At 47.0% G+C, this 19,210-nt stretch overlaps 1 protein-coding gene across 1 annotated transcript in view; it reads right to left on the minus strand.

The window, feature by feature from the left end:
• Window positions 1-15,145, minus strand: part of prickle2b (prickle homolog 2b) — a 65,998-nt gene extending 50,853 nt beyond the window's left edge. The window contains exons 1-2 of the mRNA XM_049023861.1: window positions 14,873-15,145; window positions 14,128-14,213 (exon numbers count right to left, since the gene is read on the minus strand). Coding sequence (XP_048879818.1) covers window positions 14,128-14,213; window positions 14,873-14,914 — 128 coding nt within the window. The 5' untranslated portion in view covers window positions 14,915-15,145. The remainder of the gene's footprint in view (window positions 1-14,127; window positions 14,214-14,872) is intronic.
• Between the last annotated feature and the right edge of the window lie 4,065 nt (window positions 15,146-19,210).

Genomic DNA, 19,210 nt, shown 5'->3' on the forward strand with positions numbered 1-19,210 from the left:
AAAGCTGTAATGAAGGGTCTAGGGTAGAAAAACTGATGGATCTGTACGATGCAGTTACGGAAAACTGCACCGAATTTCTCTTTATGTTGGGCAGTGAAGAATTAAGCCCGAACCAATGTTCAAGACTTTGAACTTTGTTTTTAGGAGAGACTTAAGAATACAATGTACGTGAAGAACAAACCGGAACATTCACTTAAAGCACAAAGGACCTGATTATTATTATTGTTATTTTGGGCACATGATGAGAAAACCCAGGGCACCGAAGGACCGTAAATGAGACCAGCAAACACACTACTGGGCAGAGTGCAGACCCCCGACAGAAGCATTGTGGAGAAATTCAGTCTCCAAGCTTCCCAGGAGGTTGATGGTACTAATAATGATAAACTGGTCAGGAAAAGAAGGACACAGAAGAGGAAAACAAGAATCTGTTTTTAAGAATGTACTTCTCAGGTCATTTGATGCTTACCAGCTCGTCCAGGCCACGAAACTCATTTAAAAAGAATGGACAGAGGAAATGTCGGCACAGACAGATCAAGCGGTTAACAACCAGGAAGCTGAAGTACACACAGCTGTACCAGGTGAATATGTAGCGAGACACAGCGCCTGACACTGTACCTCCGGGGCCCGACTGCCACCCTCAGCTCAGGGTGGAGTTTGCATTTTCTTCCTCTCGCGTCACAAAATTATTTTTCTACCTGCTGTACATTAATTTAGGTAAAAGCATCTAAATATTTAACAGTGTGATGCAGTTTGCTGGATATTTACCCACAAAGATTACAGGACAATAAAAGTTATGCAAAGCAATAAGAGGAAGGGATCCCCAGTAGACAATAAGAGGGACATTACCGGGAGATAAATTAATAAACGGCACGCAGCTCAAGCCAAAATATAGATAAAGGCTCCACAAGCCACATAGGGGGTTACTGTCCCATCTGAAGGGGCAGTCAGCCTGATCCCTCCCCCGCCCTAATGCCAGCAGCCTCTGCCAGGAACTGTAGACCTGCACACACGGGGGGCAGCGCCCCTCGCCTCGGGCGGGGGTGGGCGATGATGCTCAGGCGTCCGGCACCTGCTCGATCACCACACCCCACCTGCGAGCTGGACAATGAGCCAGGAACCTGATAGGATTTCCCAGCCGCTCCCGGGACGGCACTGGGCAGCTATCCAAAGCAGACAGCCAGCCACAGTCGACGTTCCACCCCTCAGTGTCATACCCCCCTGCACCGGAGGGGGTCCGGATTCACAGCTAATTATGCCTCTTTCACGCCTAAGTGTCAGTCGCCGGGTGTTGGAGTGCAGAAGGCCTAGCCTCAAGGTACGACTTAAACACGCACAAGCGGTCAAAATGTACGCCTCTCCTATCCTTAGACGATGAGAAATGCACGGCCTGAGGAGTGCGGACGGTGATGCAGGGGTCCCAGAAACAGGCACCGCACTCGAGACGTGGAGAGAACAGTCTGATAAAGCAAAACAGGCCGAGAGTCATGATGTGCTTGTGATTGCTCCCATCTAGTAAAGTGCAGATGCATCCATGTTTCCTGCTGTCGATTCTTTCATGTTTCCTGATGGGACTTGAAGTTTTGCTCACCTGCGCCTGCTCAGGCCGCTACAGTGCGATCATCCGTTCCCGTATCGCCCGCAAAGGGGGAGATTAAGTTTTCAATGATGGGACAGCTGCTCCAATAAGTAAATAACCAGTCTTGTGTTCAACGCAGTCAGAGGGGGCCAGGCTCCACACGCCTGATCGTAATCTACAGCTTTGATCTCAGCACCAAACAGCCAAGGGGGGAGGACTCCTGAACAAGGGGCGCGTGTGCGAGCTCCCCCAGCAATGAAAAGGATAATCTGGGTTAAAAGCAGCAGCTGAGGGGCTTAAATCGAAGCACGCCTGGGTTCCCCTGGTCATGCTTTGGGCGCTGTGCCGCCCGCCGGCTGACGGACTACGTCACATGGGTGGGTGGGGGGGGGGTTCGCCTTGCACAACCCACAGATCTGGGAGGCGGGGGGGCTCTCTCTGACTTTATTGTAGCGGCTGAGCTTCAGTGGCATCATGAGGCTGTCCTGCTGGCCACAATCCAGGCCTCCAAGCACAGACCTTCAGTGCCCGCCGGAGAAGCTGCCGTACCTTTAATGACCCATGGCAGAGAGTAACCCCCCCCCACCAAAAGCTTAACCTAAAAATCACGGTAATACAGCACTTTTAAAAAATAGCATATTTATAGTTACCTAATTTGAATAAACAGTTGCATGTGGCTTTTATTAAGTCACATACTCATTTAAAAAAAGTCCTTTGGGAAAAAAAATCTCTGATAAACGACTGGACTGAGGATTATTTTTAAGAAGCAGAGCCCATTATGAATTGCAGTTATTTTTATTCTGGTTGCTGTTGCACCTTAATAAGACACAAAAAGCAGTAAGGGGGGGTTAGGACCCACACAGCTTCCAGTCCACGGGGGGCAGGCGGGGGGGGGGGGGGGGTGAGGGATACAGGCACTGCTCAGCAAAGTACCCCGTCAATAAACAGCCGCACTTCACCCGAATCCCGCCTAACAGCTTCTCAGGGACGAAATTAAAATAATCATGTGCATTAGCGAGTCCGCAACTAACAATGGAGGCAGAGCAGAGACGTTTTGAAAGTGTTCCTGGAACTCGATTACAAGGCAAACAACAAAAGGCTCTGCTCCAGCCCAGAGGATTAGAGAGACTTCGGCTCTCCGTTTCTTCGCCTCTGTTTACCTAGCCCTGCACCAGGAATCTTATTATTTGGCCCCCGACCACGGGGGGGATGGGGATTGATTCGCCGGCTCTCCCAGACAGTCATCAAGGCGGCGCTATAGCCTTGGAAACGACTCCCGCATATAACGCGCACGAACTCCGCACCCAGACACGCAGGTATTTATACACAGAGCAGCTGCCTCACACGATCTTTTTGAAACGGTCGTTTTCTTTTACGACTTACACGTCCTACATGCCAATTACAGTTTAATTCACCTATGGAAGGTCTCCCACGGCGATCTCACTTGCGGCTGGCTTTTCTGGCGCCCCCTGGTGTTGAAACATTTTTCACTTCTCTGTCTGTAGGCCTATGGTACGATGAATCCTGTTAGTTAAAATGTGATTAGACAAATCAAAAACTAGAGCAGGGATGTGGAGGGATGGGTCTAGAAGACCACCAAGTACCCTAAATAATACAAAAAAAAAACAGAACGTGCTTATAAAAATTTTGTGCAAATGCTGTGTGAAGGCATTATAGCCCTCGGAAGTACTGTAAATGCCAGGCTAAGTTTTACACGCTCTTAGCACTCGTACAACAGGCAGGGGGCACCGCAGCTGAAGCCGCAGTGTGGCTCTGGCCGTCTGCGTTACCCGCTTGCATTAGCATACAGCGCGGCCGCTAGCAGCTGCACGGTGGGTGTAGACAGCGCGCCTGCTTGGATGGGAACAGCAGGTACATGTGAATGCAGGGATCGTGTCAGCGCCAGCAAGGCAGACCGCAGGCCGCATCACAAGAAGCCGCTTCCACGCCATTGTTTCCTGCCCCCTGCAGATGGGTCGATAAGCACAGCTAAGAACCAAGAGCAATTTTCACACAAGAATGACACTGAGATGTTGCAATACTATGAGGGGGTCTCTCTCAGCTTATACCATTACTGGAGAAAAAAAATGATCAAGGTCTAACAAAACAGCTGTTATAAAAGGAGAACGCTCCAACTAGCAGATATAATGGAACAAGATGGCCATTGTATTGATTTAAAAACAGGCGATTATTTAAGACCTCTGTTAAATCAAAGACTTAGGAGTACTGCTTAAAGTTCTCAGACATAAGAGAACAAAACTGGTTGTATTCTATACAGTGAACTTCCTCAGGATAGGAATGACTTAACATCATCTTTGCTATAAGATATAACTGGCGAAGTATTTGTATTTTGACAAGAATTACAAAGTCAAAAGAAAACCATCAACCACAAAAACTCCACAATAATGTACACTGGGCAGAACGCCAGCCAGAAAACATCCTCGTTTATGTATTTAACGTGTGCTGTGCCACTGGTGTTTTATAACGCCATCTGCTGGCGGCTACTTTACTGAACGCCAATTTTCAACTGCTTCTATTCATGGCGAGTGCGGTACGCTGTTTGCCATATCACCGTGTTGGGTAGCGTTATAACATTTTTATAACACAACATCATCATAACACAGCTCAAGAGTTCAGTTCCCACCCCCTGTACTGTGTGTGATGTTTCATGTTCTCCACATATTTGTGCCTGTTTCCTCCAAAACATGCAAGCACAAAGCAAGATGATTCAATTTAATTCAATTTTATTTGTATAGCGCATTTTCACAACATGACATTGTCTCAAAGCGCTTTACATTATCCTCACCCAAAGCCCAAAGGTCAAATGATCTGCCGTCTTGAAATCTCTCTCTCACATGGCTGTTTGCTCTGCAATGCATTTACATCTTATCCAGGGTGTCCCCTACCCTGTGATACCAGGGACAGTCTCACCGGGACCCTGTTCAGATAAATAGATAAAGAACATGGATGGATTAGAAAGAGATACTGTACTTTACAATAATAACAATAATCCATCCATCATCTCCCGTTTATCTAGGGTCAGGTCTCGGGGGCAGCAGTCTAAGCAGGGGTCTCTCCAGCCACCTCCTCCAGCTCCACTGAGAGAATAGCAAAGCATTTCCAGGCCAGCTGAGAGAAAAAAATCTCTCCAGAGTGTCCTGGGTCTGCCCCAGGGACTCCTGCTGGTTGGACATGCCCAAAACACCTCCCCAGGGAGTTGTCCAGGAGGCATCCTACATAGATGCCCGAACTCCTTCAACAGGGTCCTTTTGATGCGAAGGAGAAGCGGCTCCGCTTTGAGGGCCTCCCAAATGTCCGAGCTCCTCACCCTATCACCAAGGCTGAGCCCAGACGCCCTATTAGAAATGAGAGGAAACTAATTTCTGTTCCTTATACTGGTGATCTCATTATTTTGATCACTACCCAGAGCTCATGACCATAGGTGAGGGCAGGAGCGTAGATAGAAAGCTTCGCCTTCCATCTCAGCTCCCTCTTCACCATGCCAGAACAGCGTCCGCATTACTGCGAAATCTATAAAAACTGTAAAACTGATTTAAACATACATTTTGAAATCAGTTTTAAAGTTACTACAACAGCATCCATCGATGCCATAGCAACAAAAAGTAATTAAAAAAAAGAGTAATAATAATCTGTAAACCACAAGTCCCATAAACCCTGCGTACAGCTGAAACTGCAAACTGCCCTGTAATTAAAGCACCCCTAATGTGGTACATGGTGCAGTCCTCACACAGAGCTACAGCACCCCTAATGTGGTACATGGTACAGTCCTCACACAGAGCTCCTTCGCCAGGTAGACACCTTGTCACCATTGCGACCATTTCTGGTTTCTGCTCCAGAGAAGAGTAAGCAGTTTGAAACAGCAGACAGGATTTCCTCTGGATCCCTGTGGCTTTTTTCCCCCACAGCGATGTTCCCCAAGAATATCCGGGGCCGCCCATCCGGAGTGGGCCCCGCATGCTCGGCAGGAGAGCACACTCACACTCAGCCAGTGAGGAGCCATCATTTCCTTCAAGCTACCTGGATGTGCGTCTCAGAACCTCTTGACTGGCCTACAGTCAAAAATTTTCAGAGATAGAATGTACTTTATCGGAATCAACACACTGACCGTCTTCGATCAGAAACGATAAAAACAACAATCTTACTGCGGATTCAGAAGACCGCTTATTTAGCACCGTGAAAGTTATTTTAGCAGTTAAATGGATTTATCAGTCTGAAATAACATGGTGTGAAACCATAACATCCTCCATCAGATCCAGCAGGGAACCAGCTTAATAACATCTGGGGAGCCACAGTGCTTTTATTGAAGCACAAAGACAGAGGACATCTTCACAGTGTCCAAGCCGTGGGGGGGACGCACATGGACAGCCTGTACCAGCATCACCGCCGTCAGCCTCTGTCAAGAGCATGAATTCCTCCAAGAACAAACCCCAGGAGAAGTCAGCACAATCGCCCACCGCCCGGAAACAGCGCCTTCATGCAGTGCCTCACTCATCACTGACGTCTTCACATCGCCAAGGGCTGCTCGCCAAGATCACACGCATAATCAGCCGGCTGAGTGACAAACCTAACGGAACCGCAGCATCGATATGCAGAAGAACAAACCGTACTGCCGCTCACCATCTGAGAGAGTGGGAATAAAGGGGGAGACCGATGATACAGCGAGTTCTGTGATGTCAGCGGTCCTGAGGTGACGGCTTATTTCCGCACACTGCGAAACTACAGAAAGCAGGTTATAAATAGCGGCGATCGCTCACTCGCGCATTGGAACTGTCTGTATCACAGAACTTAAAATGTCCCATTTTGCCTACTTGCGTGACATGAGCTTTGGTTCAGATGAAACGGAAAACCAGAACGGTCACATGCGACGGAGCACCAAAGGGCATCATCCACCCAAGGATGTCGTCCATGAGGTCCCAGGTCTTACCAAAAAGCCCCAAAAATGTAAAAGGTAGAGGAGGTGAAGCCCTCAGGAGTAATTATCCTGTCTCATAGGGAGAAGGGAAGGCTGATCTCCTGTATTGTGGCAACTACAGGGGAATAACACTGCTCTCAGTGCTGGAGAAGGTCCTTGCCAGGGTCATCCGTGATTATTACTCACCTACCAGTGACCAGAGCAGTCTGGTTTTATACCTATGGACTCTATCATCGGCCACATCCTGGCACTGAGGGTTCTCATCGAGCGCAAATGACAGAGATTCTTCGGAGCCTGTGTCGATTTTCATAAAGTGTTCGACTCAGTTGATCGGGCTGCCTTGTGGGACATTTTGAGACCCATGCATTGGTGCTGTGAGCGCTGCACAGAGTGGAGGCAAAACCTCTGTATTCTTCCCAGTTGACTCTGGGGTTCATCAGGGGTGTGATCTTGCTCTTTCTCTATTCAATGATTGTACAGACTGGGTGTTGGGCAGGGCTGTGGAGTCCAGTGGCTGCGAGACGTCTCTTGGTGAAGAAAGATTCACTGATCTTGACTTTGCTGAAAATACTATGATCTTCAGAGTCAATGGAGGCTCTGATCGGGGCTCTCCAGAGACTGAGCGAGGAGCCCGAGTGTCTGGGATTGCGAGTGTCCTGGATAAAAACCAAGATCCAGGCCTTTCATGACCTCTTGGGCGCAACCATCAGCGTGTGTCTGTCTGCGGGGAGAATGTCAGCATCAAGAGGTTCACTTACCTTAGCAGTGACATGCCTGTCTCTGGTGACTCTTCCTATGAAGTTAGTAGATGGACTGGGAAACCACAGGGCAGGGGTGGCCAATCTTATCTGCAATGGGCCGGTGTGTGTGCGGGTTTTCGCTGCAACTCCCTAATTAGATTACCAATTAGAGGACTGATTGGCTGAAGAGTCCTCACAGCTGGGTTTGAACAGCTGACCTAAAGGTTATTCCAAAAACCCGCATACACGCCGGCCCTTTGCGGATAAGATTGGCCACCCCTGCCATAGGAGGTCATGAGGTCACTGGAAAGGGGTGTGTGGCCACTCCCAATATCTTTGTAAGAGGAAGAAGGACCAAGTCTTTAGAGTCCTGGTGCTCCCTGTCTTGCTGTATGGCTGCGAGACATGAACACTATCCAGTGACCTGAGGTGAAGACTGGACTCCTTTGGGTCTCTCTTCAGAGAATCCTTGGGTACTACTGGTTTGACTTTGTGTCGGGCAAGCGGCATTGCTCAGGGAGTCCGAAATGAGCCACATTACCTGCATTGTGAGGGAGCATCAGTTATGGTACTACAGCCATGTGGCGTGTTTCCCTGAGCGCGAACCAGCTCGCTGGATCCTCTGTGCTGAGGACTTGAGCGGCTGGACCAGGCCAAGGGGACACCCACATAACACCTGGCTACAACAGAGAGGCAATTTAAAGGCACCATTTCTCCCAAGCACACACACAACACACACTTGAGAAAAACATATTAACACCATAGACACATGCATGGGATCCGATATGCCCATCTTATAAGTTTCAGGCTAGTCACCGTGGCAACCCTCTCAGCATCAAAGAAGTGCACAATAAGAGTTTTCATTTAACACCACATTACATAAACAGCTTTTGGCACCATTGATGATGCTAACAGATCCTCATGTAGACGTCAAACCGGTTAAATCAGAGAGTTTTTCCAGACACCAATGGACCCGTTACTTTCTTAAATGAGGTCCCTATTTTTGAGAATCTTGCACATGGAAGCTGGAAAAAAAGTAATATGCAATTAATATCTGAACTCTTCCCAAATTAGTCAAAAGTGCAAGATGTCGTTGGAATGTTCCGGAAGCAGCAGAAATGACAGCAGGACCCGCGTTACAGGCAGAGAGAGACTGGTTCTGCACACAGGGAGCTCCTGCGAGGTCACGCTAGACACATCTCTCATGAGCTCTCTGTGGCCAGAGCACAGGTGCCTCCTGAAAGGATCTGGGACGCCTGTATCAGATAACAGCCCCGTTGTTATAAATGCACCTCTCAGCAGTACAGGACCTTCTGAATGTAGCTGACCTTGGGCTCCCCCATACGGGGCGAGAGCCGCAGTGCGAGCACGACCGGGATATCCGCCACCCGGCCCGTCTCCATGGGAACGGTCACTCGGGACACAAGGCCCAATGTAGTAACACAAGCTCCCCGTACAGCTGCCGATAAGCCCATACGAGATCCGAGTCGGCAGCGGGGAGGGCGGACCAGACTCATCGGTCAGATCAGCCTAGGCGTAATCGGAGACCACGGCCCATCAAACGGCCTGGCAAAGAAAATGCAACGTTGACATTATAATTACAGATAAACCCCTTTCCTAAAACGTGGAAAGCCAGCTCCGTCTATCCGGACCCCAGATCTCCCCCGGGATACAATTTGTGCCCATTTGTAATATCCTGTTGGAGTCGAATGGTCCGTGGGCGTCCCCAACTCATGGCTCTGGATCAGGGTGATCCCGGCTGCGATCTTCCCACACCAGAAGGGTTCTGTGAAGCCGGTGTGTCCCTGCTGACCTGCTAAGCGAGCACACCACCTGTTCGCCGTCATTGGGCCGGGTGGACGGCCAAATCCGCTGTTGTAGCTCATCATCTACACTTAGGAACATTCAGAGCAGCCAGACGACTGAGGTGGCGACTCACCAGAGATGTAATCTTTACATAATACTGAAATAAGTACTGCAGGAACAGAAGGGATGCATAACCTATGACTGGCGAAGAATAAGGCCATAATCTTACCCGTAAAATTACATTATACATTCATTTAAATTCTCCAGTGACTAGATTTGGTCACAATGAAATATGATGCCATCAACAGTAAATACAGCAGGCAGGTGATGACATGGAAAGGGAGTTTTCTGAAGGACAGGGATCTGAAATTCACGGCCGGCACATCCATCAGCCCAAAACAGCACACAGCTGGGGGCATACTGAACTGGCCTTCAACACCAACTGCCTGGGGGGGTCCTCCAGGGAGAAGCCAGGCAGCTTTATCACGCCGACACAGGGCCCAGGCACGGTAGCATGGGCAGGCTGCCAAGGAAGGCACTGTCCTTGAGAGGAGAGAAAGCCGACTCCTGACCCGCAGTAGGCGAAGACAGAGGAGCCTCAGAGGTACACATTAAAAACAGACAAGGTACCTTTTGCCAAATCCATCACCACAATATAAAGGTTAAAGCTTCTCTCAATTACCAAAGAGACGGTAACGGACCGGCAGCCCATGATGTGAATACGAGTTCCTCAGAGATGCTAGCAAGCATTCAGAAGGAAGGGAGATGTAAGCAGTCCCGCTCGTCGGGCCGCTAACTGGGGAAAATGCATGGGAGCCGAATAGATAACTTCCACACATGTTGCCGTCTGCCTGCCATGTGATCATCAGCCACACCGCCGAGAAACAGCAAAGCGTGCTTTTTGCTTCACCTCAGGAATTCTTCAACAGCTGCTTCCCCAAGAGTGTCATACGAGCATAATTACAGTCTGGGTTTAATTTCAGCCTCAGACACTCTGTTTTCCCCAAGTGCACAGACATGTCCAGCCCAGGACCAGTGTCAGCAGGCGATGGGGAGCAGAGTTTGCACTACTGGAAGTGCTCAGTGAGGGGCGCTAGACTGAGTTGTGTCAGATACAGACTCTGACCCCTAAATTGGCCATTTCCCAATTACAAACAAGTCCCTAGAGATAGACCTCCTAGAGATAGACCACCTAGAGACAGACCGCCCCTCCCAAATAAACTCCTCATCCTACACAAACAGCCTAACATTCGTGAGTGGTCCCTTAACTCGAGCCAGGGTACTTTTCCACCATACTTTTGGTTTAGTACTTTCACTTCCCCATAGACTTCCGGTCAAGTACCAGTATCAAACGTTCCAGTACCGAAAGTGCCAAACCAGCTGGGGTACTTTGGTACTTTAGGGTGGGACTTGAAAGGCTTTTTTTGTCGATTGGTTATGCAAATAGCCTGCCGCTGAAACACAATACAAACACCACCTGGAAAACAGCTGCAAACCCAGAAAATAATGATAAACGAAGTAAAAAAAAATTATCTAAGAACATTTACAATAGAAAAAAATCCAGAAGGCATGACAAGAAAGTAGAAAAGTAGGAGTTTATACATTTCTCACAAACCCGTCTGAGTGACTTTAACAGCAAGGATGAAAATGATTACGACTGTCTTGGAGAAGGCATGCAGCACTCATGCAGAAGCAGCAGAGGGAAAACTTTAAACTGATTTTTAAACATATAACAATCTATAAAGAGAATCATAATTAGAAATGTAAAGTTTGCTAAGTTTTTTTTCCTATAACAGAGTAAAAATGTTTTAGCAAAACTTTAACCCCCCCACGCTATAATGTCTGTACGGAATTGAAAGTATGAAAAAACCTTATTTTAATACAGCTGACCAATAATGTAAAAATTATATGTGCATAACATGCTAAATTAATACCAATATATCATATTGATAAGCCATATACAATATTACAGCCATTTTTCGAATTCAGCACAAAACAAATGATGGCATTCGGCGCCAGTACGTGGCTCAGTGAGCTAAGCCTGTGTGCCTGTGATCAAAAGGTTACCGGGTTGAACCCAGCCTCGGCATGTCTGTGGGTCCTTGAGCAAGACCCTTAACCCCACAATGCGCCACAATAGGTGGGTGCCCTTTACGGCCGGCTTACTCTGACCTACAGAGAGCAAGTAGGGGGAGGAGTAAAGAGAATTTCCCCATGGGGATCAATGAAGTATCACTTATTGTTACCAGTTTTTACACCAGTGGAAAACAAACACCTTGAAGTACCGAACTTTTGGTACTTTCTCGAAGTACCAAAAGTATGGTACCTGGTGCGATGGAAAAACACGCACAGCCAAGCAAAAGAAGCGCCCTCCAGCACCACCTCTCATTACCACTGATCACCAGTTTTACCTTCCATGCATGGAAAGTCAGCCCTAGTGAAACAATGGTGTGATGGGGGAGGGAAGGGAGATGAAGGGAAAAGAAAAGAAAAAAAAAATCAGCCCTGCAGCTAAATCGGAGTCACCCATGAAGATCCCAAAAAGCACCTTCTTAAAATCAGCCATGATACTGAGCATTAAAACTGCTCTAAGGTACCTTCTGATGAAGACACCGTCAGGTAAGAGAACGTTAATATGCAACACAGATGTTCTCGGCTTTCCATATCAAAGCTGCTGGGACTGGGTCTGAGATGCGCTCCCAAAGGTCTTTACGACTTTCCATGACTTCACATTTCCATGCCAATAGTGGGCAGCACTGCAGTAAATCTCCCGGCCTTTTGTCCAGCCATGGAGTCCATGTCGCTCCCTTTCTCCAAGCCCCATAATGCAAAGGGACACCTTTGAAGATCCATTCATATGCCAGGTCGATCTGGCAGTTTTATTCCATGTGGTTGCTTATTAACACACTGAATGGTGCCCCAGCCCCCAAACTTGTGTCATGCAGATCAGGCTGAGTTACCACAAGGACAGACTGATGCCTAGATCCTGCTCGGCAAGTGCAAGTTCTGATTCCATCCCCTCCCTTCATTCCAGTCGCTGACATCGGACCTAGTGCCACATCCCTAACAGGAAATCGCACAGAATACACCACCGAAACATTTCCATATATCCCCCAGGCTAATACATTCACATAAGCTCACGAGTCCTTCCAAAGCTAATCTCTAGGCTGAACACTGAAACTCAGGTGCAGTACACAGGCAGAGAAGTGTTACAGGGACGGCTGGGGGGGGGGGGGGGGGGGGGGCAGGAAGACGCGGGGGCAGAATTCATCTGAGCAGTTAGCCAACTTTCACATGGCTAACGCTAAGCTAATCTGTAATGAGCCTCATTAGCACAAAGGAAAGATCAATCAAGCCAACGGCAACCATAAATTATTCAAATGATGGGCTAAGCCAGCTAACACGAGCATTTTGTTTCTGCAGTCTTGCAGACTAGTTGCCTAGCTGTGTGACATCGACTACAAGGCATCCCCGAAGGATAATGTTTTATGTCTTTTTATGGCGTTACCCCAGCCATTTATTACATGACGGTATTTTTACACAAGGCAGCTCTCTAGTGGGGCTTTTCCACTGGCATACAGGACCCGAGCACTACTGCACAGAGACTGTTTAGAGTATGGTTCCTGTTTGCTCTGGTCTGCCACTGCAGAAGGGTCAGCTCAGTAAAAGGGTTTCTGGATTCATCCAAAGGTGTCAGAGGAAGTCACAGTACTCCCAGTATGCCGTTTCCCTGCTCATTACACTGTACCGTGACATAAAAAGACTTGATTTCCCTGTACTATTTTTGGGTATAAAACTGATATCTGACAGCATTTAGATGCAATGCTCTGAAGTTGTCTAGCAGATAGTTTTTGTAACTAGGCAGGTCCTTCTTTAAAAGTTGTACAAATACACTATTGCTTCTGAAAATCCTAACCACAAAATCCACACACACATGCATGCTGTATTTTGCCAAAATATACTCAACAACTCCGGAACGCTATGAAGAAATTTTACAGGATTCCAAGACGGAAATGTGGCACAGCAATGTCAGCCCCAGTGTTGACTTAAACCCTTTTATTTTAACTTATTTCCTGAGAATTTGCCTAAACGCCAAACCCCACTTTCCCTGGGTCTTTCAGAGCTTCAATAAAATATGTGTACTTCAAGCAAACTGCCCAGTGCTGACAGTGAAATAATAGGGGTGAGAGACACTTAATCCCACCTTTGTGAGCCTAAATCCCTTATAAAACACGACAGAGTATCCAGCCATGTTCTGAATGCAAATTCTTTTCCAATAAAGGAAGTCTCACCCATAAGTCACAGTTAATACCTCTCTAAACTGCAGGTTTCCCAGCAATGCCACACATGTACACGAATGACTGCTGGATATGCAAAGTAAAAAAAAAAAAAAAAAAGAAAAACTTCTTAAAACAGAAGGTCAAGCTGTCTGTGCAAAGAGGAATGGCGGCAGTAAACCCACTGGAAGGGATCTACATTTATTGTTGCTCTGCAAAGACTTTCAATTAAAACACATTCCTGTGCTGGGCTGCTGCCCCGTAATGGCTCACGGCAACAGAAAGAGCCAGTGTCCGCGCGCACACTGCAGCTCCTTCACCTCCGCTCTGCCGTGCTGCCAAGAAAAGGAGCCTGGTGCTGGAGACGCGGTTAGGCTGCAATTTCAGCGCCTCAAATGCGAGCCACTTCAAGTTTACGAAAGCAAATGGAGACGTCTTGTAATAAAGGAGAAAGCTGAATTAGCCCCTAGTGAAATGTTACCAAAGAATACATTACAAATCTGCCAATCAAGTAAAAGATACCTTAAACGACGCAGAGACATATAGGCCTATATATTCTGCAATTTTGCATTGCAGAAAAAGAAACCATTAAGTCGCATTCATGGGCATCTTCCTGATTTTTTCTTTCAGTCAGTGGTTTCCCTTTACAACATATAAATTAATAAATCTATATTTAAATCAACAACTCGATGTAAAACGCAGCAGTTTTGTAGGCATCCTCCAGTGCATATATTTTAATATGCTCTTCAGAGGTAAGGAAAGGAGAAGTTGTTATAATGTGTCATGATTAAGTACCTCCATTTGTGCAGGACGAAACCGGGACATTGCTCTCCACAGGCATGGCAGGGCTGTCCTCTGTCCGGATCGTCCGAGAGGGTGAGCTGGGATGGGGGGGACGGGGGTTTAAGCACATCGGACGGGGGACACGTAGACTGCATACGGCACATGGGGCTCTGCTCGTACAAGCTCGTAAGATCTCCTAACCACATCATTAAATGAATAAATCCTACCAGAATATAGAGATGCACGCGTTCCAGTTCATACACAACAATCACCTCGCGTGCAATAAGCGCACTGCTTCACAAGTAAAATACACAAGTTAGTGTTTAAGGCAGCGAGCCGTTACGTATATCGACAATGCAAACAAATTATAGGTGAAACATTACGTATATTACTGCTTGTAAACTGCGTTAAATATATAAAAAAACAATGATCAATAAAGTGCTCAGTTCCTAGACCGAAAAAATAACTCCCGTGTCAGCTCGTTAATTGACACTGAAATGTACTATTTGGTATATTTAGCTGGAAAAAAAGTGGCTGCCGAAAACATTAAGTTCCTCCATTGAGCAAAAGGAAAAGAAAACATTATTTATGATACAAACTTCACATAAAGGATCAGCAGACTGCATATGTAAACAATACATGCTACAGTAAGATGTTTAGAGAGTGCATAACACTGCATAGCACTGCAGTCCAACGGTGTGCGGGCGCGCCGCTGGACGCCTCGTTAATATGTAAGGATAATGCACTGTCTACTTACCAGTAAGCTGGAATTCCTCTTTCTTGATCCCCGAGTGAACATGTCAAGCCAATTTTAAAACTGAAAATGAGATCGTAAAGGGCCAAAGGGAGCGAGTCCTTCACATTTGTGAGCGAGTCCCCCCTCCCGCGCGCAGCGGCACCCGCACTACGCAAACAAACACCCGCTATCGCATTACCCCCGATTCATTAATGAATAAAGGGAGATTTTCCCCCGATCCACTGACCCCACCCCAACCCAGTCTAGCCAGCTGGGGGTTGGGCTCCGAGTCTTACAATAAGCTTTAAACTTGGAAATCAACGTTATAACTGGACCGCTCGTGTGTGAGAAGCAGTGCCGATGAAGCAAAAGCAAAGCCGAAGACGGACTTTCAAACTGAAGAACCTAATTCTTGTTAAAAGTTCAGCATGCATACATTTCAATGCACTCGACACGAATTGGCGGTTTTATTGGAACTATGCGTCACCCTTACTTGGCTAAACTGTTTGAATGAATGAATGAATGAATGAAAGAAATTAATTCGGATCACCAAATCGAAAAACCAAAATAGAGGAATTAAGCATTTAATTACCGACTCTATGCGACTCTTTAACCACATGTGTCATTGAAAGGCTGGGAATAAGTGTAATTAGTTGTCCACCAAATGCTGGGCAGTTAAGCAGGACAGAATGCCCTGCAGTGATACCACAAGCAGCGTAATGCACACTTCTGGATAAATAAAGTAGCCTAAACCTGTGTGTGTGTGTGTGTGTGTGTGTGTGTGTGTGTGTGTGTGTGTGTGTGTGTATGAGGGCCGGTGGTGTTGCTGTCCTCAGGTGTTATATCTGAGCAGATAAGGCACAGCTGTTGCTGGTGTCTGCTTGTGTTATTTTTCAATATGCTGGCTAAAAGCCAGAGTATTCCTGCCTGTCATACAAAACAGAAAGACTTCCCTCTTCAGTATCCGTGGTATTCGTTAGAGCCTCCTTTCTTATCTCCTGCCATTTTCTCAAACTCTATTACCACAAGAATGTGGGGTTAATGATTGCAAAAGCAGGAGCGGAACATCTTGTCATCCAGTCTGCAAACCAAGGCTGATAAGTAACCAGAAAGCTGACTGCCTGGGACCTCATCACATACAGGATCGCAGGGCTCTGCGATAAAGGTGTCGGGCTGAGCTCAGAGTTGGCGTTTCTACAGCTTGGCTTCTGAGGTCTCGGGCAGCAGTGCCATTTCAGAGTCAAAAATGCCACCTACTTTATTTCACCCTCATGCTGCTTTGTCTGGGATGAATTAAAAAAAAAGTGTGACCTTGGTTTTAGGTCTAGCACCTGCGCTGGGGCCCAGAACTCCTACAGACAGTCCAGCTGTAAGCCCCCCCTCCCCACCCAACAGACAGAGCAGGCTGGGCTGTAAACCGCCTCGCAATCCCCATCCCCCAAGGTCAGGCTTGCATTACTTGGGTGTGGACCAAGAGGAAATCACCCCAACCCAAAGCTTTCCTTAATCACCCAGTGGACCCTCAACAGAGGCTCTCAGCTACCCTCAGCTTCTGAGATTATCTTAAAGTCACAAGTGGACTGAGATTGACCTTTTAAAACGTATCCTATTGGAGGTCATCCAGTCTAAGCCCCCTTCTCCTCGTATTCAAACCGGACAAGAGAAATTAGGGCCTGTTGCGTTTATTAAATGTTTACCCTCCTATGAGCCTCACCGTGTTCTTACATCATTTACATCCCTGCTTTTGTAAACTTTGATCTGAATTCCAGCTCATTACATGTTCAAGAATCAGATGATAATATTTATCCTGAGAGAAACTTAAAAGTTTAAACACTGCTTGCCCTCTTGACTGCTACTCTTGTGTTTATTATTCTTGTATTTATTAATACTGTCAAGAATAAAATGAGAAGAAAACATCACTAGGGAAAATATCCTATATATAAAAATAATTTTCGGTGGCATACACTGTCTGGTTTTGTGTTTATTTATGAGATACAAGTTCTTTTACAGAAATATTAATACATTGTCTTTACGCTCTGGAATGGAAACGTGACGGTCATCAGTGCTTAAATGCTCTGGTTTTTTAATAGGCAGCATTTAAAATATGCTAGGATTATGGAATGAGGTCTGTTCTTCCATACAAATCCATCGGCACACATGGTACGGCCCATTTGCCAGTAATCGTCTGTGCAGCAGTAATGGCCGATGGCCTAGGGCCCTTAGCTGCATAATCCAGTTGGCCAGTGGGACACTGTAATGGTGTGAGCTACACATAACACATTTAACTCCATTGCCCCACAAGCCTCAACCCCACCCCCAAAAAATTATCCTTCCAATTTTCTCATGCTTGCAAATTGTTTCCAGACAACAGGGAAAGAACTGATGCTTATAGTTAATATTCCTTGGCATTAAATGGGGGGGGCTAAAAAGATTCTTCTACATGACATGGGGAACCTCCATCTTACATTCCAGTGGAGAGGATACTTCCTGCAGAGGGTGTAAATTTAAACTCATTCACACAGAAATGACTGCAAAGTTAACATTCTGCACTTACCTGTTTTTCCATCAACTGGATGCCTTGTTGTCAGTTACTTTAATATCTATATATTCAAAGCAAATACAAAATCATGTTGTGGAGATCTCAGTTGATTGATGGTCGCCCACCCATGTGTGTGGTTTTCAATGACTGGGCTTGGTACGGAGCGATCACACTAGTCAGACAAACTTTACTCTTGGGGGGGGGGGGGGGTCCAACATGCCCAGGAAGTACTGATAGCCTAGTGTGAGATCACCCTTAGAAGTTACTCCTGCTCAGAGGTTTCCATGCAGCAAGGAAGTCAAGTCAATGTTGAGTGTGACTCAAGTTGAGTCTTCAGTATGAAACACAGTGTTCAATGAGATCACCTACAATGACATGGTACGCATGTTAAAACACCCACCAATCTAAAGTAGCACACTGCTGAAATCCTATGTGCTGCCTTTGCTTTGAAGGATAAACTGACTTACCTACTATACATGCACTAACTAGGAGTTATCCCTTACTAGTGGTAAACCTCTCAAGCTGTTTCAGCACGTCCCACCAATGCTGGGCTCCATCTCCTGGTTCCTGCGGACTGTGGGTCAAAGTGGCCCCTACTTCACTCGTGCTGCCTGGATTCCACAGTCAGTCAATCCACAGCAGAGCTTGGATTCCAGCTTACGTAAGACATTCGGCCATAATCGAGGGTAACAGGACGCTGACTGAGTTCCGTGGTGATGTTTCATGCAAAATTATATAACTAAAATGGCAGACCTAGCTGACTAGTCGCTCTCTATGTTCACATTGGAATTAAACTTAATGGTCTCTTTCCTAGTCAGTTATGGACCTAATGTAGACACTTCATGAGAGACCAGTCTGTGTAGCCAGTCTGGTTAATTAAACCATTCATCCAGGGGGGCCTGGAGCATTTCCCAGGCAGCAAAGGGGCACAGGAAGGGGGACACCCTGCGTGGGATGCCAGTCTGTCCCACACAGACACACAGAGGCAACCTGCCCAGCACAGGAAGAATATACTATGAGGAGCCAAGATTAAAACCAACACTTGATCCACTTTAATGGTCAGATCGTTCGTCAAACAGGAAAAAAGAAAGCAAAAGAAGAGCAGGGAGTGAGTGACCCTCGTGTACAGCCTTCCGTTGCACGACCAGTCGTGGGTGAGGCACTCTGAGGAAATGGTGAGAGATGGTGAGCATACTCTTGTTCAGCAGTCAGCATCACCCCGGGCTCTCATGAATATTTGTGAGCTCCTGCTGCCCTGGATCAGGTGGCCCATCTCGGGCCTGCTTGCACACAGCCCCCGGTATGTCACCTGGGGGGCAGGTGACTGTGGGAGCTGGCTGGCCGTCGCTATACCAACAGGAGGAGTCGCAGATGGCCGGCTCCTGGAGCTGACAATGATGCATGCCCGCAGTGAACATTCCGGAAGGAGTCGAGAGGGAGCGCATCGCTGTAACCTTCACGGCCGAAACACAGAGGGCAGGCATCGTCCTGCTTAGCATCACTTACATGCTACAAGTAGCATTTTGGCCTCAAGTTACACGGCAGCCAGAGTTCTCACTGCCTCCCTCCAGGGAATGAATATATCCACGGCAGAGACTGGGGATTAAATGAACACTCCTGAGAGGCGCAAAACGTGCTGCGTGTGGAAAAATAACATAAATCAAACTGAAGTTTTGTACCTTTTGTGCCCTTTGCCGTCTGGCTCTTACTCACCATTCATTACCCTAAACTGGGGAAGCACCACTGCTGTGACAGGCTTCAGGACGACCCTGTCGGGAAAGGCGCTATATAAAAATAAACTGAGCTGAACTGAAAATCAG

This window comes from Brienomyrus brachyistius, chromosome 8, assembly GCF_023856365.1.
Source record: "Brienomyrus brachyistius isolate T26 chromosome 8, BBRACH_0.4, whole genome shotgun sequence".
Lineage (NCBI taxonomy): Eukaryota > Metazoa > Chordata > Actinopteri > Osteoglossiformes > Mormyridae > Brienomyrus > Brienomyrus brachyistius.